Below are 22,271 nucleotides of genomic sequence, written 5' to 3'. Positions count from 1 at the left end.
GCTCGTATTTCTGTTCTAGAAGTAGTTCCCCAATGTCACCTAAAACTGTGTGAAAATTCTTCAGGTTTTTATTACCAGTTCAGAATCAGAACATGCATTACGGATAGTTTTTACTCCTCATTCCCTAGCCCAACAGTCTGGTGAAGGCTGTCACATGCAGACTGACACCAGCCCCACGTAAGTCTGGAACCCCAAAAGGTAAGACAAGCAATCTAGGATGAACAAGGGATACTCCCCCTTTGTGGACTATAGGGCAAACTGCTGGTTTCAAAATTCAGTGATAAGTAGGATGAGGGCAATTTCTCTGATAATGTTTAATACTAATCAAGCCCTCACATGGGTTTGCAACCCAACTTTATTTCATCTGAGTGGTCCAAAGCTCAATGTCTAGAACTTCGTGTGATCCCAGCCTTATACTTCTAACATCTTCAGAATCAAGTATAACTCATCCTTGAAAGGACCTATTTTCAACCCCAATGAACTCCCAGAAATAAAGGCCAAGATAGTTAAGTTGAGAGTAAAAAAGCAAAAAACAAAAAACAAAAAAACAAAAATGTACAACTAAACCAAGTACCCAGAATAAGCAGGAGTAGACACAGAGTTAGATACCTTATTGAGATCTACCAAGATTTCAGATACTGGATTTGTTAGCACACAATAGGAAGGAAGTGCATTTAAAATGTTTGCAGAAACTTAAAAGGTTCTGAAAAGTGAAAAAAGCAGGTTATTATAAAAAATGACCAAGTATACTGATAACTAAATGAAAATCCCAGAGGGGGACCTGGGGTGGCTCAGTTGGTTAAGTGTCTTATTCTTGGTTTCAGCTCAGGTCATGATCTCAGGGTCGTGAGATCAAGCCCTGTGTCAGGCTTAGTGCTTAGCAGAGTCTGCCTGAGATTCTCTCCATCTTCCTCTCCATCCACCCCTCCCCCTGCTCATGTTCTGTCTCTAAAATGAAATTTTAAAGTCCTAGAAATGAAAAGTATAATAAAATACAAAATTCATTGGATACAGAGGTTTAATAGTATATTAGACACAGTAGAAGAGAGAATTTAGGGAGCTTGAAGACAGCTTTGAGGAGTTCTATGCAACTCAGAGATTGAGCCAACATGAGATGTTAAAATACTGCACAAGATCTCTAACATGGCTAGGTGAAGCTCAGGAGGAAAAGAGAAAAATGGGGAGGAGGCAGTATGGGAAGAGTTAATGACTGAGAATTTTCCAAAACTGGTAAGATCCCCTGCCCTTCTCCAATATCCATACATACAGGGATTCCAATGAATTCTATTCAGGAAAAATAAAAACACATAATTAGATGCACCACAACAAAAAAACCAAAGAAAACAAACAAAAATGCAGAACACCAAAGGAGAAGATCTTAAAAACAACCAGCCAGAAAAAATGCCTTCAATGTCACTGAAGTGACAGACACCTCGCTACCTGGCATCTCAACAGTAATGATGTAAGACAGGCTAGAGGTGCGGAGAGCAGCTAACTGTCCACTTAGAATATCCAACAAAAATATACTTCACAAATAAGGACAAAATAAAGAAGTGATTGTCATGTAAAAGCTCAGACTTTTTTTTTTTTTTAACCAATATCCCTCACTAAACGTAAGGTTCAGGTGGCTATGCTTCAGACTGAAGGAGAGACACTCCTTGATGAACAAAAACTGAAGGGATTTGTTGCCAGCAGTCCCTGTTACAAGAAATACTAAAGTCATTCAGGCTGAAATCAATACCCCCCAAAATAATATAAACACACACACACACACAGGACACCAAGAAAAGTAATTATGTAGATACTTATAAAAGACAGTAAAATTGCATTTTTCTTTTCTTCTCTTAATTGACTGAAAAATCAACTGCTGAAAGCAGCGTGTATATAATTGTGCTGTTGGGCCTCTACCATCTAGAAATACATTTGACAGTAAAAACACAAAGAAAGTGGATGCGGGAGACAAAGTTGGGCTGCACGCGGGGAACTACACCAGATAGTAACCAGAGACCCAGAGGCGGAGAGAACCAGAGATGGTAAGTACGAAGGCTGCAGACAGACTCTACAGATACATGCCTGCCCTCCTTTTCTATTTAAAATTAACTCGATACTAGGTTTGTGACCACACAGACACAAGAGGTATGTAATAGCACCAAGGCGAGGGGGCGGAGCAGCAGGCGGGAGGGCCCGCTGTGTGTCCCACCGGCGTCCAGCTGCTGTTACCTGAGCCAGATTCCAGTAAGACGGCAGGACACGCGGAAAGTCGGGGAGCAGCCACCAGGAAAACACACTTTAAAAATAGGGAGCAAGGTCACTGAAGAAGTTCAAAGGTTATACTAGAAAATATTCATTTGATGCAAAATCAAGCCATAAAGGAGCAACAAAAACCAAGCAACTAGAGACCCGCTGGAAATGTCACACTCACGGGCGGCCTGAGACGGGTACTCGGTGTGGAGGACCGGACGGATCGGAAGCCGCGGCTGTCAGACCCGGATCTGCCGGTACCGTGTACCGCCGCAGACACACTTCGGAGTCCAAGACGCCAACAGGCTGGAAGTACGGATGTGAGGATGCAGGCCGTGCGCACGGCGCCCCGGGCCCGACCGGCCGAGCTGGCGCGAGACCGAGGCTTCCCGCAGCCCGAGCGCGGACGAGGCCGGGTCAGCTGCTCGCGCGCGGGACCGGACCCCCTCCGTGAAGACCGGGAGACAGAGCCCGTAAGAGACCTGCAGCGCCAGTGTGTGCGGACGGCCAGAAACCCTTGTCGGAGCTCTGTTGTGTGTTTTGCCCACGCCCTGGGACTCCGCATTCGGATCCAAGAGATGGTGCAGGAGCGGCGGGGCGCGGGGGCGCTCCTGCGGCGCGGGAAGCGGGCGCGAAGCAGACGGGGCGACGGCACCCCGAGGGGCAGCCAGGGCAGCGGAGTGCCTGCATCCGAAGGTTCTCGCTCTCCCGCGGGAAGCACAGGCCGCTCCTGCCAGAACGGACCAGGCTCAGCGGCGGCTCCCACCACGGATGGCCGGCGGTGCCCGAGCTCACGGTCGGCCGCAGGGAGAGCGCAGCGAGGGATGCCCCCGCCATCCCGAAAGACTCGGGCGGCCGTCCCTGCGCGGCTGGGGGGTCCGGGGACACGAGACGCGGGACAAGGCCTTCAGCGCTGTCCGTCGCACAGGCCTCCTCGGTCTCTAGTCCCTCTGCAGCCCCAGGGCGGCCCCCTTGCACCCCCGCCGGGCCGGCAGCAGGGGCCTGCAGGTCGCTCAGCGTGGGTGTCCCTGAGCGGGACCGGGGGACGCTGCCAGCCGGGCCGCGGCTGCTGCGAGGCGAGGCTTGCGCTCGGAGGAAACCGCATCTCCTCACCCCCTTGTACCGACAGAAAACCCGAGGCAGCCGGTCCGGAGCTGAGCCCGCGGGCGCGCGGTGCAGGCGGCTTCCTCATCTGCCCCGGCGTCTGCGTCATTCGTAAGCAGAAAAGACAAAACCAGATGCCACGCCCGACCGAGAAGGCCGGGAGGACCGGGTCACGGGTCGTACAGAACCGGCTGCGCGCGGTGCCTGGAACCATGCTGGACCGGACCATCGTCGCCTGCGGGGTGCGGAGCAGCGGAGGGGACGCACCTGCCATGGGAACCTCTACCACGACGAGAAGGGAGGCGAGCTTCTTCCCTGTCCACTCGGCTTCGGTTCCCGACGCCTGGACGGCCACAGGGTCACCCTGTCCTTCCTCCCGACGGGGGGCGGAGGACGCGTGTGCTTCGGAGGCCGCGGGCCCGTCTGCTTGCGCCCGCCCACGGCACCGAGCAGCAGCGGGCACCGAGCAGCAGCGGGCGCCGAGCAGCAGCAGGCGCCGAGCAGCAGCGGGCAGCCGCGCCGGCACCGCTTCTCGCTGGAGCTTCCCGTGGTGGCGGGGGTCGGGGGCAAGGAGCCCGCCGCAGAATGGGCTCGCCCCGTGTCTTGTGGGTGACCTGCCCCTCCCCCACCTCTAAGACGGGCTGGAGGAGGAGGTGGGGGAAGCCACACTCCGCTTGGTGTGGCGAATTCCCAATTGCGACGACGAACGGCAAGCTGGAGAGCGGACTTTGTGGACAGACCGACACACAGACACATGCGCGGGGGTGGGGGACACGGCGGGGAGGGGGGCTGGAAATCCAGGAGGCCGCCTGGTCACCGACAGCACCGACAGCAGGCACAGCGGCAGGCTCCAGGTCTGGTTGCTATTACTCAAGCCTGGGACCACGGATACAGGGAGGCCGGGCGACTCCCCGCGGCTGCGGCCAGGCCTGGAGGAAGGCTGGGCGCGCCCGGGGCTGGGGGAGGGATCAAGCAGGACAGTAAGACACGGGAACTCCCTAACTTGCCCCCATGAGAAGATGCCATGTGCCCTCGGCTTTGGGCAGAATCTGAAAATTCACCCTGAGCAGGTCTCAGCTGGAAAAGATATCTCCCCTGCGTCGCTGGCCGCCGCTGAGGACCTGCTGAACTCCAACAGAGTACCCACTTTGAGCAAAAAACCTCAAATTCCTCACAACCGATCTCAATGATGTGCTTTAAAAGCAGACACACAACAGAGACCCCAGACGTGGAAGGCAGAGACAGGAAGCCCCCACCCTGCACCCCACTTCTCTTTCCAGGAAGAACTCCCCCTCTCTCTGCTGTATGGATAAAGGGGACTCTACCCTTCCAGTCCCCACCAGCCTTGACCTCCCCAACGGGAGGCAGGGTGCCTAACGCAGCTGGAGACGTTGGAAAGGACCTGACCTCCACAGGACCACTGAATGAGAACACAGGACATCAGCAGGTGCCTGACGAAGGCCTTCCTCTTCTCTCTCCTCTTCCTGTTCGTTCTAATTTCTACATCACTGGGAGGCCAGTTAAGTTTATTTGGGTCCCAGAGCTATGTCTGGAGAGAGACCAGAATTACCACCCTGTGCTCTATGGTTCCCCCCCAAAGATGTCTGTGTCCTAATTCTAGGCACCTGTGACTATGTCAGGGGACATGACCAAGAGGGATTCCAGGCTGCTCTTGGGCAGACCTGGAGGTGAGGAGATGGTCCTGGATTACCTGCCTGCATTCCTGCCAGTGGAAGAGGGATTTGAAAGTGCGAGAGACGGCAGCATGAGAAGGACTTGCTGTGGAGATGAAGGAAGAAAGGAGCTGTTTGTTGAGGAAAAGTCTGTAGCCTCCAGAAGCTGGAAAAGCAGAGAAACGGATTCTTCCCTAGACCTTCCAGAAAGGACCATACGCTGGTGATACCCTGGTGCCCACCCAGTGAGCGCGCTGACCTTCTGACCTATGGAGGCGTGAGATAAGAGGCCTGCGTCGTTTCAGGCCACTCAGTCTGTGGCAATCTGTCATAGCAGTGACAGAAAATGAACACATGCTCTGTGTCAGCTCCAGCAGTAATAGAGCGAGCCATGGTGACGGCTCGCACGACAGAGGCTTCCCTTTGTTCCCGCACGCGCCTGTGGTGGCTCCCGGAACCGTTCCCGGCTCTCCAGCGAGGCAGTCACTGGCGGAAGCTGACACGCGGCTGCAGGCCGGGGTCGTGATTTCACCCAGCTGCCTGGCCCTGGAAAGTTCACAGTACGCGACACAGACGGAAACTCCTATGTTGCATCTTGCGTCTGTCAGGCTGCTGCTGAGACTGACTTAGAGAAGCAGTGAGCTCACTGCCATCATTTGGTTGGTTTTGGGGCTTGGGCCCCTCCCTAACCTGTAAGACCTTGGGCAGTCCCTCCCACTTCGCTGAGGTTCAGGATGATCCTCAACGTGGGGATAAGGTGAGCCCCCCCCCCCCCCCCCACGCCAAGAAGTGACAGAGGATCCTCAGGAAGTCAGATGAGGTGGTGGCACTGGTGTCTAATGCATGGGACGTGACCGATCCACACCGCAGATGATGTGTCCCGGAGGGATGCGGAGCTGGCCGTCCTGTCCTCAGGTTCATGCTGAGCCAGTCCCTCCCTGTCGAGAGGAAAGCAAGTGTGCGGTGCCCAGAGACCCCGCCGCCTGGGTGGTTGGCCTCATCCGTCGGGCATCTCCGGCCGTGTGCGCCATTCTGAGAGCGAGGAGGAGGGCGGGCGGCCGGCCAGGCAAGCTGAGACCCCGCTGATGCGAAGGCAGAACGGAGCCCAGAGAGAGGATGAAGCGGAGAGCCGGGGTGGGGTGTGGACGTCGGGAAGGTGTTCCCTGTAGCTCAGGAGTCCAAAACGAGGCTCACAGCTCGCAGGCCTCCAGGAGGAGGGTGCAGCCCAAAGGAGGCCACTCTGCAGGGGCAAGTGGCCACAGACGTGTGCCCGCCCCCCCTGCTCCCCCCCCTCCCCCCCGTCTGTGGAGCTAGGAAAGCAGAGGCTGCCAGGTGGTCCTGTGTCCGGGGTTTGTGCAGATCCTGCGCGGATCTCTGTGACTCCATCACAGAGAAAACGACGAGAGAAAGACCAGACTTTGGGGGTGGAAACCCTCTGAGCTGGGGCCCAGGGCCCAGAGAAGCTTGGCGCATCTCCCTGTCTGCGGGAGGCGGGGGCCGCACTGCCCTCTGAGGGCTGGTAACCGTGTGCACGTTGAACGGAGAAAACTCACTTCTTAAAAAACTACACTGTACGACCTCCTGCCCCACAGTCACCTGGGGGCTCCTTCAGATGCCCTGAGCCAGAATCTCCGGGTGCGGGACCGGATTTAACACGCCCTCCGGGGGGGGGGGTCCTGCTCCGGGAAGCATGAGAGCCCCCAGCCTCGGAGGCGTCCCAGCGCGGTGGCACCTGCTTCCGTCAGGCTGGGTGCGAGGCATCTGGGGCCTGAGAAGGTGAAGGGGTCTGGGGGAGGGAAGGTTTGGCTTGTGATAAGAACGGAACAGATGCCAGGAGGCAGGAAACCAGGAGTAAAAAAATTCCGTAAGACAACTGAGTTATGGGTCCCATTTCCGAGCGCCCGCAAGAGTAACGGACACGTAACGGGCACCAGAGATTTGCTGAATGAATAAAAGAAAATAGTACAGAATGCTGAGGCAGGTACACGGAAGGCCGTGTCCAGTTTCTCTGAGCACGAGGCCAGCGGGAGACCCCGATGAGAGCAGCCACGGGGATCCTGGTCCGCCTTCCACTCTGTCTCACGGAGGGCCGCACGGCCACAGCTGAGCTGCGGCTGAGCCAAGACTCTCCTCTCACTGTCCCTTGTTGCTCACAGGCCGCAGAGGGTGTGGCTATTTTGAAAAACAGCATGGACAAAGCCAGTTGCTGCCTTGTCACCGAGACAGGCAGAACTACCCTTCCATCCTCCGACGGAACTCTGTCATAGAAGGAACCAGACGCCCGCTCTCATTTGCCACACCGGCACTCCCGTGGGCCTCCTCGGTGCCGGGGGGTGGGCACGGGGCCCAGTGCCGAGACCAGCCTGGAGAACCCGCCCCTCCCCTTGAGCCAGATCGCAGACACACGGTAAACACTGGCTCCTTCTCCTTCTGTGTAGAAGGTAGGATGAGGATCTGGAGCCCCGGGGTGGCGGCTGCCTGCAGGGAATGTGGCTGTTCCTCTGTCCTTTTATAGATTCCAGACCCAGAGGGCAAGTAGAGAGACGGCCACGAGGGGCTTAGGAGTCTCCCACTTACCATGTGCCTGTTTACCACCTACCTCCTACCCGAACGTGGCCCCCTCTTGTCCGTAGACTGTGTCTAGCTCCCATCGACCCCACAAATGAGCGCCTCCTAGGAACCCGGGGCGTCAGTTTCCCCATGTTAACCAGTCTCCCCCTTGCCCCGGAGAGCGAAGATTTTGCTCTGAGCTCCAGCGAAACAGCATTAAGAGTGGACGGCGAGAATCTGTATTCAGCTCATTTGTTAAAATTTTGCACCAGCAATCGAACGGCAGAAGCACAGAGGCTTTGTGGTTTAGAAAATAAAATATGTCCAAACGGCAAACTGCCTGTCCCGACCAAACGTACTGAGGACATCGGAGCCCTCGGTCGCCCTTCTGCCTTGAACAGGCTTAGACGCTGTCGCCAGTGCGGGGAGCCGGCGGCGAGGAGGCAGGATAATTAGGCCAGGCCAGGAGCGCTATGGTTATTGGCTAATCCCAGCCTTGGGGCATGAACAAAATGCCCAGGTGCCCCTTCTCCCAGGGGGCTGATGACTGCGCAGGAACCACACCTCTTATTTGCATTTCTCCCCTATAAGGTTTTGGGGGGGTGGGGGAGAGGGAGGGGACGAGGAGGCTGTTTGTATCAGAATGTAGGATGCAAAGGGTTCTGGTGTCAGCACTCGACGGTCTGCAGCCGGCATATCCTCGGTCCCATAAACATCTGCTCCCCGCCTGGTTCGCCTTCCAAGGACAGCGGACGATGCGACACCGGGCCAGGCCGGTCCCCCTGGTTCTCTAGAACCAGGACCCTGGACCCTGGACCCAGGAACCTGGACCCTGGACCTCTAGGGCCTTATTCAAGGGCAGGAGACACAGCAGAGGGTGCCAACGTGGTCCAGAAACGGAAGGAGGCCACGTCTTCCTTGAACTTCTCTTTCCAAGTGCTGGTTGGAGCTCTGACGAGCTGATACTCCGAAGAGAGACACTGACTTCGTCAGCTGTCAGCAAACCTGGGGACCTCCCCAGTCCCATGAAGACAGACACTTTTGGAATATGTCATTTGGGGCCTCCAGTTTGAAAAAGTCTGTTCATAGAAACTCAGCAGATACGGATCTAACAAGACCGGATCCAAGAGAAAACTGGACCGGTTTTCCTTTCCAGCGATATTCTGCTGAGTGATTTACCGAAACACAAGCACATGCATCCCCTCAGATGGCCCCAGAGGTTTGCTTTTACAGATGGTCGTGAACATGAATAGAAGGAATTGTTGATTTTCTCACAAGGGTGAGAACATGTGAGTGGAAAAGTCCAGAACTGCAGCTTCACGTCTCCGAGAGTTCCTGATTTTGCATGTCTGGCAGCGTGGCCGGACATACTGTCATCACCTCTGCTGCTCATGGCCCGTGTCCCTTCGGCAAATCGTTTAACCCTGCGGCCTCTCGTGGGTGTCTCAAGATCATGCACGATGACCCTCAAGACTCCTCGTAACGGGAGAATGTGCCGATGGGACCCGCTCTGCCCGTGGGAGAGAAGGTGCAGGAGACGAGCCCCTGGGGCAGGCAGATGCGTGTTGGCAGGTCACCGACAACCTGCTGGAGTCCAGTTCTGGGAGGCTCGGGAGCAGGGCCCAGAGGGACAAAACACTCATTCCTAAGGGGCAGATCTTCCTTTGGAGAAGGGGCCGAGGTTGCAGGGGCCACGTGTTCAGCCAGCAGAGTCCTCGAGTGGGAAGGCGTGGGCCGCGGGCTGCTGCCCTCGTGAATGTCCGCGCTTGACTGGGTGGTGGCCACTCCGAGGACATCCTGCCCTGTCATGGTTCCCTTGAACCATGTTCTCGAAGCCAACTGTGCCATCGTATCTCTGGTAAGTACGGCGTGTTGCTTCTACAATTTCAAGTCCAGTGTGCGGTACTGTGGGAAGTTCACTGCCCACTTGTTCAGCAGAGCCCCAGAGCAGAAAGAAGGCGGGCACGGGTCTACTCCCTGCATTTGCATTCTAGCATTTTCAGAAGGGTGGGAAGACTCATTTTTTCCAAAGGCGAAAAGTTCAGAGAAAAATATCCCTGGATCTTCTTCTAGTTTTAACCTAGTTTCCTGTTGTCAACAGGGGAATTTTATATCATCTCAAAATAATGAAATAATCTTTCCCATAAGATACTTTAATGTTGTCTTTTAAAAAAAGTGATGGTGTGCATTCGATGTATGTATTACCCTCAATGTTTCAGTAAAAGTGAACAATTCCATTTCACAACTAGTCCATTTCACAACTAGTCCATTTCACGCCTAGTCTACTTAGGCTTAAAATCTGGGCTCAAATGTCAGCTGTTCTATTAAAATTTCCCCACCTCCTCAAGACAGAATCTCTCCTGTTACTGATCCCTTGCACCTTATCTGACTTCCTGCTTTTCAGCTAGACTGGTCTGCGTGGTGCATTTTGCTTTTTTTTTTTTTTGCATGTGACCACTGCATCTAGTTTATAGCGGCTCATGGGATCAAACCATCTGTGACCTAAATGTTCTTACTTTGTTGCTTTCAAGTCTTAAAACATGGACCTTAGATCATAAACCCCTGGGAAGCTGTGACTGGCAACTTTTGTTTGCAAAAGTTGGTTACTTTTCCCACTGATATAAAATACAATTAAGCCATTAATACATGCTTTTTGCCAGTGCTAGCAGTAATAATATGCCTATATCAGACACAACATAGGTAGTTTAGTGGGAAAAGGATCTCACAGTGTCGTACAGAAAATATACCTCTGAGCCTGTACACACATCACCACCGGATTGGACGTGGGTCTACCGCACAATATAGGAGACTGTGCAGAACACGATCTATGATGAATCACTAATCCTGGGCTCAGCACAGGTTCCAGAGCCACTCCAAGTCAACATAAAAAGAATGAGAGCCAGTATCTGAATATATTAGCAAGTGTACCCAAAATGAGGCAGGAGCAAAGCATGGAGTGGTAGGGGGAGACAGCCCTAGGCACGCACGCAGGACCTGTCCACCTCCCCGCACTGGGGAAGACGGGACAAGCAGGGCTCAGGGCACAGGTGAACTTGGCTTGCGTAAGTCCGAGCTCTGCAGAGAAGTGGGGGTCTCTACCCCTCAGGCACAGCTTTATGAAGCCTTAAAGCAGTTCAGGAACTGTCCAGAGACGGCAGTCTGCCACAGGTCAGGGGCTACTCCCCCTTGTCCACGGTGATGGGTCTCAAATGCCTAGAACAGTCCCAGGTGCACAGGAGACGTTCAGCAAATGTGTGTAGAATGGATGAAAAAATATATCCAGAAAATTACCGTTACTATGGTGACATGTCATTACGGAGCTTTTACATCACATTCGACTCCATTAGCGTCAATGAAAATAAAGTGAGTCCCGTAATGTCAGGAACAAGTTAACACACAGAAACCTTCTAGATAAAAAAATCGTTGAGGGTTGCAGGATGTGAGCAAAGAATGGGACTGTCCGTTCTCTTTTGGTAGCAATAGGGTGGAAAGCTATTAGATTCAACCCCACAAATAAATAGCCAATTTTAACCACCTTTCTGACTAAAACACTTAAAAAGTGTAGCTGATGATGGGGAAAACCGACTGTTTTGAGACTTTTCTTTGGTAACAAGCAGTGAAAACAGATGAGCGTCTGGAGGAAAATGGGAGGGTCCGAGATGCAGGTCAAGGCTGGGGGCCGTGTAAGCAGGAGCGTCCTGGACAGCTGGCGGGGCTCTTGTCGCTGAGCAGCGCTGGTGCCTGGAGGGCGACAGTGGCCCAGTGAGGCGCACATACTTCAGGGCGCTGAGGACATGCTCTTAAAAGCCCGCACTCGAGCAGATGGTTCGCGACAAAATGAAATGCCTTTCTTTGATGGGAGCCTCTCCCGCTTCTACCGCAACATCAGAATATTTCAAAAGGTGATCTTTGTAAAATGATGAGAATAAGAAAATGTCTTACGTGATTTTGTACTAATGGAGATTGGTCGGGTTGGGTCTTCAGGAACCTGTCAGGCCGGAGTGTTTGTTGGGAGGGAGTGGCTGTTTTGGGATTCTGGAAGCCCCGGGTCCTGGGTGGAAGGTGGGTGTGGGAACCCTGTCACCCGTCACCGTGGCAGAGCCAGCTTCCTGCTTAGAGATGGGCCCGCTGTACTAGGCCAAACATACGCTTTACAACACCTGCCTCACGACATCGTCACCTGCTGCGTGACGCAGGTGACCCATCTGAGGGTCCCCGGAGCAGGGGAGTTACAAGTAAATAATCCCTTCCTACTTTGTAAGAACTTCCTGTCTGGACAGTGAGAGACGGCGCATGTGCCCAAACAGCCAACCTACAGAAACGCTCCATGGAGTGTTCAGTACCGTAAGAGAAGAATACCGGGGTGGCCCCGAGGGGTAGATGGTTTTTCTAGAAGCCTCTTCCTTGCCTGACACTGCAGCCTCCCCTTCCTTCTCCACCCATAAGGAAAATCTAAGGGAGCTCAGGGTTAGAACCAGCTAAATATTTATCCACGAAATGAAACGTGGAAGCACTTACTTCCTCCTGGAGGGCTTCATGGCAGAGGGGGCATTTGCAATGACTCTTAAAAGTATTTGAGTAGTGGGGCACCTGGGTGGCTCAGCGGGTTAAGCCGCTGCCTTTGGCTCGGGTCATGATCTCACTGTCCTGGGATCGAGCCCCGCATTGGGCTCTCTGCTCAGCAGGGAGCCTGCTTCCCCCTCTGTCTCTGCCTGCCTCTCTGCCTACTTGTGATCTCTCTCTGTCAAATAGAATAAATAAAATCTTTTTTAAAAAAGTATTTGAGTATTAATAAAGCCATTTTTAATCAATTACTAGAAAACATTCCTTTCCTGCAGCTTAATTTAGTGTAAACTATACTTTTTAGGATGTGCCTTAAGAACACCATATTGACAGCTATACCCTTAAACTTTCCAAGCACTGAGGCCACCACAAATCAGCGATGTCCGGGATTCTCATAGGAGGAAACAGAAGGCACATCCAGCCGAGAATAAGGCATCAAGGCCCACCATGTGTTTGGGGAGGACGAATGGCCTGGTTTAGCTGGAGGGGAGCTGTGGCATTGCGGAAGGCCAGGGAGCACCCCAAGCGCCGCGCCAAGCGGGCTGCTTCCCTCCATGCTGCGCCGGAGCACGTGGGAAGCGACAGATCTGTTTTGTTTTGCCAACATGGGCAAGACGGATGAGGGCCAGAGCGGATGTGGCGGCTGCTGTGACAGCACAAAGGGATGACCGGAGCTTCATCCCGGGGCGGGTCGACCGGGAAAAAGGATGTTCCAGAAAAGGAACCAGAACCGCCTGGCTGCAGGCAGATGAGACGCACATCCAGCCTGGAGGCCAGTCTGCAAGAGGCCAGGAAAGGTGCGGTGGGCCGGGTCGTGGGGGCGGGGGGGGGGCGGGGGATTGACTCTCAGGCTTCCCGGGGTTGGTGGGGTCACTGGAGCGGCCTCGGCGGAGATGGCCTCGCCCAGCACCCACTGCGTGTCTGCCCGTCTCCTGGCCCCATCACAGTCCACCGGATGCTCCCGGCCCCGGCGTGTGGGGGAGGGGGGTTGAGCCCCATCACACCTCTTCAGGGGACACGGACACCCGCAGGGCACTCCTAAAGATACACAAGTGCCTCTGGTCACACAGCCTCTGGGGTGACCCTGAGGATAACCACCCACCGGTCCTTCTGACCTGAGGATCCCGGGCAGTGAGGATCCCAGGGAAACAACTCCAGGCTCCGTGAGCTCTAAGAACCCCTCCTTGGGGCTGTTTGCTCAAGACTGTGTTGGTCACAGCCTTCTAGGAGGCAGGTGACCTTCTGAAGATTGGAGGAAGAGATAGTGCCTTGGATTTAAAGGGGGAACTATTTGAAAAGCCAACGGTGGGAATGGGAAACATCCTCCCCTACATTTAAAAGGCTTTATATACTTAATAATTTCATAAGAAATTATCTCCTATCCTGAACTGTGTGCCTGATCGAGCGCACTTATGGAAGCATTTGGAGAATTTTAAAATATGTTAAAAACAAAACAGAAGACGGTCAGTGGAATAACGGGGTACATGAATGCAATATTATGTTTGAGACAGAAAATGCCAAAGACACGTGCCTGTGTGGCAATAATAATGCCCCCTCCCGAGCTGTCAAAAGCCCCAGGCAAAAACAAGCCCAGGAGCAGGAGAAAGACCAGCATCATCTTTAAGCCCTCACTGCACACCTTGTAGACAATTTCTTCTTTATACCAACACAGAGACACACTCCTCCAAAACAGGTTCAAAATTTGGAGAGGAAATGACCCAAGAATTAATTAAGAGAATGAAGTAAACAAAGGAGAAATTATCATATCAAAATAAAAGACAAGAAACACGATTAAATTAGGCTTTGAAAGACCCGTGAGGAACCCATAAAAGGCGTAATATGCATTTACCTGGTTTTTATTCTTTCATGATTTAATTTCTAATTTTATTCACTACCATCTGATAATTGCATGAAACACTTATTCTAACCATGGGCAATTTAAACTATTTTAATTTTTATTTCAAGGCCATGAGACAAAGGAACCTATTTATTGTCTAAGGGGATTTTTTTTTTTTAACAAAAATTAAAGCTTAATCTTTCATGTTTTAAAGCAGAGACTGTTTAAAATCACTTATAATAATGCTGTAGGGAGACTATGCCTGGGTATGCAAAATTGAAATGATAAATTCACAATTATTAAAAAAAAATTAATAGTTTGGGGGATTGACTTGTCCCTTCCCTTTCAAGATGGACTTGTGTGAGGTACAGGGGACATCTCTGAAAGCAGGGTAAAGCCAGGGCCCGTGTGGGAGCCATGCGATGGCGCCTCTGTGCCTTTCACTGATGGACTGGACTGCTAGGGGTATAATGTCGGCAGGTCCTGTTTTTTATTATTTAAAAATAAATAATGGCATTGGCCTTGGGAATTACGTCGCACCCCTTTTAGATTGTAGGTAATAGTTCTGATGAAGTGGACGGTCATGAATTCTACCAACCACATTTTCTGTGACTTTGAAAAAGTCCCTGATGGAAATTAGACAAATCATTTACTTTCACTTAAATGCCAGATTTTTTTTTAGTTACGCTTAAGAAAAATAATTGAAATGTAGATTTAAAATCGGGGCTGCTGCTACACTTCAGGATTCTAATGAAATACTTTCAGCTATTATGCAAAGCATTGCTCAACAGAGAGGAGAAAAACCACTTTCAGTGGTACCGCAGCAGAATTTCTGGAAGGGCAGAATGCGTCTTTGAGAGCAAAGGTAAGACGCTCTGCTATGGGGAGAAGGAAAACAGATCTCAGGACACATTTTCCCTTTCATTAAGAGCTCAGGAAAAACCTGAAAATGGTCACATGTGCTTAAAGTTCCTGAAACACACAGGCCATCTTCCTCAGCTGTCTGAGTCCCCCACCGCTGGAAGAAGGTTCCAATGTCTTCGAGCTGGTGACCCTACTGGATGGAAAGCGCTGGGTCCAGGGACGTGGCGGCCCCCCTCCTCTCTGCTCCGGGTGCCACAGCTCCCCTGCTGGGGAGCGATGGCCCCAGTTCCCTCCCAGCTTCCGGCGTGCTCTGTCTATGCCTGAATGTCCCTTCCCTAGCTAACCAGGTAGCCTCCTCCAGCTTCCTTCACTCTCCGCCACGGTCTGTCCAGGCTGGCCTCACAGCGCCGCGTGGCCTGGCGCACATGGGGCGCACTGAACTGCTTATCGTCTGAGATCCCCTCACCAAGTGGGACCTACCCGAGAGCAGGGAGCACGTCTGCTGTGGTCCCCCCGCCCCCCTGCACCCGGGCCAGGGCCTGGCATCAGACAGCCCCTCGGAGCGGTTATCTACCAACTCCACGGTCTACCCCGACCAGCTCGCAGTCTCTCTGCACTTGCCTTCTTAAACGGACATGTCTTCTTTTAAAGAACGAAATGTTCAAATATTGGTTCTGATTCCCCAGAGCCCAAGCACGTTCCAGCCCAAATATCACAATGGGAGAGCATATTTTAATAAAGTCAAATGAACTCTCACAAGCAAACGATAGGCCACAAACCATTAGCCAAAATGTCCTCTTATGCTAATGGCCTGTCTCTGGAATGGCAGAACAATTTTCATGTCACTACAGCACTGAACATCTCCAAGTTAAAGTTTTTAAGGGCTGGAGGTTCAAACTGGGGGCTACACGGCCCCCCTGCCATTTAAGGACAAGTTTTCTTTTTTTCTCTGCCTTATTGCCAACGATGTGGTCAGTTTCTGTGGTTGCTCTTGATAAAAGGAAGAGAAGATGAAGACCAGGGGTGGAAAAATTATAATCACTTCCTTTTGCCAAATACAGCTGACATGGTTTTCTCTTTTTAAACACCTAATCCTCTTCATTTTTATATAAGCAAATAAAGAGCAAACAGATTATAAATGACTTTTAGTTTTTTTTTTTTTTTCTCTCTCCAAGTAAAACAGAGTTAAAGATATCCGCTTCTGGTATATGACACTTGGTGCTCTTTCAATGTAGTCGTTCCATAGTCCTCATAGGCGAGAGAAACATCCTCATTTAAGAAAATGCTTTTCAATCTGAATTATAAAAGAGGCAAATTAGCGAGGTCAAAATGTTTAGCTTGCTTTTAAGAAAAGTCACGACTATTTTTATAAATGGGAGTTTACGCCAAAGATGTCTATTTCTTTTCTTTCCTTTTTTTTAGATTTTATTTGACAGAGAAAGATAGTGAGAAAGCAGAAGCAGGGGGAGCAGCAGACGGAGAGGCAGAAGCAGGCTCCCCACTCAGCAGGGGGCCCGAGGGCGCGGGGCTCCATCCCAGGACCCCAGGGCCATGATCAGAGCTGAAAGCAGACACTGAACCTACTGAGCCACCCAGGCGCCCTGAAGAAGTCTGTTTCTTAAACACAGTCACTGGAGAATTTACTTAAGTAACAAGTCTATGTACTGCGCAGTAGAGTTGTGACTTGATTTGCTGGAGGTAAAAAAAACAAAGAAATGGGGTGAAAGTTGATTTTTTGGAAAGACCATCGACTGCTCCAGACGAGGCCCGCGGAGAGTGATGGCACGTTTTGGAAGACATTTTACAGAACAAAGTCAACACTCCTCAGTGCTGTGGCTGGGACAGGACAGGATGTGAGGACGAGTCCCCGGGGCCTCGCCTACGTGTCCCCGAATGTGTCCCTGCAGTGGGGAAATGCGTGCAACACCCAGTGTTTCATCACTAGGCCACGGGCTGTGGTTCCTTGGGGGGCGCGGGCTCCCTGGGCAGCCCCGCTGCTTCCTGCGGCCAGAAACCTTAAGCAAGCCGGCCTGCCGGGTGCAGCTCGAATTTTTGGTTCTCCTGAAGGCCAGCCCCGTGCTCGCCCCCGGGGGCTCCTCCAGCTCCCGGCAATGCTGCGGCAGAGCCAGCACAGGGCCCATGGGCTCCGCGGGGCCCGTGCTGGGCCTCGGCCTCCACGCCTGAGGTGTGCGCCGGAGCTTATCTGTCAAGGCCTAGAAGACTCCAGACGAAGGAAAGCCAGCAAGACAGTTTTTAAGACACAAATCATGGTATCCAGGCAACCACGTTACATCTGGCTCAGATGAAAAGAAAAATGGCATCTGCTTTTGAATAAGGTGACAACACTTTGAGGAGAAAGACTTTCAACTGCCTCGCCCAGAAGGCGATGGGGCATCCCAGGCCGGTCCTCCCCAGAGCGGGTGTTGTAAAAGCAAACGAGCGGGGGGCAGGACCCCGTCGCTGTGAAACAGAACGCCGGAACAACGTGGGATTCTGAGATGCAACAGAATGTTCTGGAAGTGCTAAGGAGCACAACAAAGATGGCCGAGCAAACAAGACGGGGAGAGGGAGGCCCTTCCTCAAGGCGCCGGATGGAGTGGCGCTGGCCGGAGTGAGCGGGAGATGCCCCCAGCAAGGTGGTGGAGAGACCCTTCCAGAACACTCCCTCCTATGCCCTGGAAAACCGCACGCACTGGCCTTCACACCCCGAGTCTTTAAGAAACCTTACAGCGAGCCAGCAGCCCCGTACCCCTGAAGGCCGGGGTGCCCCCTCCAGACACAGTCCCCCCACTCCCCGCCCCGTGTCCCCAGAGGGAGGGCACCCCCTTACCGGGACTGGTGAGGGCTCCCAGGGCGCTGCTCGTGGTGGACAGAGGGTTTGCATTGGTGGTGGTGGCTGAGGTCTGGGCTGCGGCCGCCGCCGCCGCCAGCGTTGCCAGGTTCTGTAACTGCAGAGCATTCATGCCTGCGGGGGGAAGAGAGACGCCACTTTAGCAAGAGGCCTGCTTGGCCCGGCTCCAAACGCGGGGGCAGCGACAGGAGCAGGGGCCCCGGGCAGCAGGCGCTGTGATGGCCCGCTCTGCCCAGCTGCCTTGGTGACAGGGCGCCACCACGCTTCCCAGCGGAGCCACCGCCTGTGCGCCCTGCTGCCTGTCCTCGCCCAGGACCGGTCCCCAACCGCCGCCTCCCAGGGCCGCAGACATCACTGGGAAGGACAGGAAGAGATCGTGTGTGTGCACAGGCCACCCCCTGTCAGGAAACCGTGAGTCGGGGGCCCGGTGGCTGCAGGACGGGCCGCCCGGTTAGTCCACTGGGGACATCAAAGTCAAACGCTCCTCCTGCTCGGACGGAACCTGAATGGGCTTCCTGGCTCTGCCACTTTACCAGCTTGGGGGACTCGGAAGAATTGGCTCCCCTCTGCGCTTCCTGCTCAGTGACTGGGACTGTTCTCAGCTCCTCACGGCCAAGGACAGCGCGCAGATTAAATGAGACGAAGAACGCAGATCGCCCAACACCGTGATGGGCCCAGCGCCAACACTGCCCTTACGACTCTCACTGTCACAACCGCCACCGATGCCCTCGCTCCACACTCACTGTTAATGTGAACTCAAACGTGACCATGGTAGGAACTCACAAAACATTATGAATAAGAAAATGAAGGAATAAAAACGGCAATGCCCGTCCTATTTTTATTTGCGAAGTGCTTGTATTTGCATTTTTGGGTTTCAGAGAAGGACCGTGTTTAACCAGAACGGATCTCTAGCTACTGAAAAATGAAGCAAAGAGCAGCAGAGAGAAGTAAAACTTTGCAGGAACACGAGGGTGGGGTCAGCTGAGATCTGGGGGTGTCACAGGGAGGCTGCCTGACCTTGGAAAGGCCTTGGGGGTCATGCCCGCATCACCTCCCCACCTCTGTTTCTCACCCCAAGGGTCTCCGAACATTCAGTCTTTGTTCATGATTCACTTCCCACTAAAGCACATTCAAGAAGCAGGCAACAATGGTTCTCTCCCCACACAGAGGGATTTTACACAGAAAGATGCTAGTTTTAAGTAATCCGCTTAATTTTACCTTCTTCTCATGTCTCAAATCCAGGTACTTAATACATGCCGACTGCGCAAATTTAATCTGGTTTAGAGAGACTGGCCAGATCGCAGCTTCCTTCTATGTTGGGGGTGGTGGTGGAGTGAGTGGTGATGGAATATTCTAGCAACATTCCTGTGTAAGCCCCCAGCCACAGTGTGGAGCCCTCTGCGTAAGCATGGCTCAGAGCACGGCCGCGGGGCTCGCTTATCCTGCTCCCCCAGCCTGGCTGCCCCAGTCACAAGTCCTACTCAGAAAAGACTTCCTGATGTCTTTGCCGCAAAATGGCTCTTCATGTTGTTCAAAACATCACCCTGTCTTCTTCCCGGAGACATCCGGCCGCCTTGGCTTAGGAGAGAGCCAAGCACCTGATTTCAAAATCCACTTAGGGGCTGGGGACGCGCAGACGCCGGACACGGGCAGTTGTGGAATCCTGCTAACTTCTGTGAGCGCAGGGCAGCCTCCCAGCAACCCTGTCTCCTCCGGTCAGTGCAACTGGCACCAGAGCTCACTCCCCTTCCCTCTGATCCAGGGTCAGACAGGGTCATCCTTATGAAGACGTGGGATTTGAGGAAGCGTGGTCTTATTTTTCTGGGGGTACTTGAGGCAAATGGGGGAGGCACAGACCCGGCCTCGGCACGGACCCACCTGGACGCAGTGAGGGGCTCAGCGGCCACCAGGGGCTCGAGTGCACTTCACACCTGCGTGGGCTGACGGGCCCGGGCCCTGAGTGATGCTGGGGGCAGTGCGGGATGTTCCTTCTGACCCATCAGTCCCCTCTTGGCCCTCTTGTGGCTAAGGGTACTTCTGATGCTTTAATGGCACAAACCCCATAACCAGACTATATTCCCGACACTTGGCTGTGCTGGCGAAGAAAACCCACGGGACCCGCCTGGCACGAGTTGATGGTAAGCAGAGCCTGTCTCCTGGTTCCGGTCCCACGGAGCTCCTCTGGCCTCCAAGACCGCTCCCCTGACCCGCCCCTGATGCGGGCTGTGGCCCGCAAAGGGGATTCCAGAACTCCAAAGAACTTAGCCCACGCTTTGGCTCAGAGACTCAGGTCCTGGGCTGAGGCCTGACAGCAGAGAGCTGGCTGTGGGCCCCTGAACCCGGGCAGTGCTCCTACCACCCCGCACAGCCTCCCTCTGAAGACCGAGTCTGCATTCAACACCCCTTTCGTGTGTGCTCTAAGTCACTGGTCTCGCTGTTTTTGACTTGTGGCATTCGCCACATCTGACCTTGAGCTTATGGGTGTGTACCTTTCACCCCCGTAACTAGATACCGAGCTCCCTGAGGGCTAAGGTTTGTCTGTCCGCCTGTGCAGACAGACACACACTCGCAGCTGTAGGCGCAGCAGGCGATGGGTGAATCCGCGCAGGACGAATGGACAGGGGCATCCAACATGAAATTCCCATGAACCACAACAAAGAGGACCACCCGCAGACCCACACAAGCTGTGGTTTTCTCTGCTGTTCGTCCTTCAGAATTTAGCACGGCTTTCCCTATGGACTGTTTTCCACAACGGTCACTAATCCAGTCTCCAAATATTTATTAGAACAATGCATCTTCCTTATCTCACCACTGGCATGGCTGGGGCCCTGCTGACAATACTCCAGTTTTCCATTCCACTGTCCTCTTCTGCTCACACTCGGGGTGTGTCACCTTCAGGATCCCCCTCGACCCTTCTTCCCACGTGTCACCACTCAGGGGACTCTGCTGTCCTAGTCCACCTTCCCCTGCCTCCACCCAGCAGGCCAGGCAGAGGGACCTCGGCTCTGGGGCACCACAGCGGGTGGGGGGCCGACTGTGCTCAACAATCACAACACAAGGAAAGCAAAAACATGGGCCCAAGGAAGCCACAGAGAGGGACAGTGGGAAGGACAGGTCAGCAGGAGGGCCAGCATCTGAGGGGCCTGGGGAAAAAGGAGGATTCGAGGGAGAGATGCAGCAAGCAGGAGGAGCCCGCATCCCTGCGGCTCATCCGTCTGTCCGTCCACCCACCTTCCATCCGTCCATCTGTCCATTCACTCCGTCATCTCTCTACCTATCTTCCCAACTCTCTCCCCGCCCAGCCCCCGACACATCTGTCCGACGTTCAGCAGGTACCGAGGCCCCGAGGCCAGCCCCCCACCGCCGGACTAGGGACCGAGTGAAGACCAGATGACGTGTGCCCCCCAGAAAGCAAGGAGAAGCCAAGGCCCCGAGCGGAGTCCCACTTCATCTGCTGCTGGAAGAAGGTCCCAGACTCATAGCTCCTTCTCTCTGGTCTTTGATGGGACGGGAGGAACCCGGGACAGCACTGGGCAACTGACGGAGGCAGCCCCCCCCCCCCCCCCCCCCGCAAAGGATCACGCCACTCCTCCCATTCTAGTCCTTTCGGAGTCCCGCGTGCTGACGCTGGGAGGGCCACAGCCCCGTCCCCACCGAGAAGTGCGGGCTCCGTGGGCTCGAGGCGGTAGGTGGAGGGGTGGCGGCTTCCTCGCCCACTTTCTGGAGGAGGAGCGGTTCCCAGGCCGGATCCTCCCCATCCCTGCTTTCCTTGACGACGCAGAGGCCTCCATTCCTCCACCTGTCCTGTGTGGCAGGGCCTGGGCCGCGGGGCTCTCCCCGGCGACAAGAGCCACTGTGTCCTGGAGGCGCTGCCGGCGCAGGGAGGACAGTGGCGCCGGGAAGACAGCGCGGGCCGGGCGGGCTCCTCCGGCCTCACACGCGCCCTCGCCCCCGGCACCAGCGGCGCTCCCAACCGGCCCGGGGACCAAGGCACCCGCCGAGGACACAGAGCCCCGGGGAGGACCACCCTGCGGAGGTGGCGCCCCTCACAGGGGCCGGGCCGTCCCTGCCACGAAGGCCTCCCTGTGTGCCTTGGGTCCCGCTGGTTCCCTCTGCCCCGCCGCCACCGCCTCCTCAGGGCGCTTGTGATCCACGCTCGTCTCTCAGCTTTGCTCCCAGAACATTCCGGGCGAAGGGGCGGAGGAGGGAGGGATGGTGGGACACGGGGTTTCCCAAGCAGACGCCCGGGGCGCGGGGGCAGGGGCAGGGGCGCACACGGGGGTGCTGCAGGGGTGCGGCTGGGCCTGCGGGACGCCCCGGAGCTGACCAGCGGCCTTCTCCGCGCTCCCCGCTCGGCTCCAGGCTCGGGTCCCAGAAGCCAGGCCGGGGCGCAGGGTCCCAGGCGGGCGCGGTGCCTGGAGGGGACCAGGAACCGCCTGCGCCTCCTTCCCCACATCGCCGAACCGCCGCGTTCGTTTTGGGCTGTGACTTCCCTCCTGCCCGTCACCGACCCCCCAGTGTCCCCCTTCTTCCGTTCCCGATTCCCCGCGGCCCACATGGGCCCGGACCGCTTTCCCGTGAGCCCGGA

At 54.4% G+C, this 22,271-nt stretch overlaps 1 protein-coding gene across 11 annotated transcripts in view; it reads right to left on the bottom strand.

Annotated features, from left to right (window-relative positions):
• The window catches only part of CELF2 (CUGBP Elav-like family member 2), a 607,444-nt gene that overhangs the window by 20,336 nt on the left and 564,837 nt on the right, over positions 1-22,271 (bottom strand). For all 11 annotated transcript variants that reach the window (XM_059183789.1, XM_059183788.1, XM_059183786.1 and 8 more), the window contains one exon: positions 17,663-17,797. In XM_059183789.1, coding sequence (XP_059039772.1) covers positions 17,663-17,797 — 135 coding nt within the window. The remainder of the gene's footprint in view (positions 1-17,662; positions 17,798-22,271) is intronic.

The sequence above is a fragment of the Mustela lutreola genome, chromosome 8, assembly GCF_030435805.1.
Source record: "Mustela lutreola isolate mMusLut2 chromosome 8, mMusLut2.pri, whole genome shotgun sequence".
In the NCBI taxonomy this organism is placed as follows: Eukaryota; Metazoa; Chordata; class Mammalia; order Carnivora; family Mustelidae; genus Mustela; species Mustela lutreola.
This window is presented reverse-complemented; position numbering and strand designations above follow the sequence as displayed.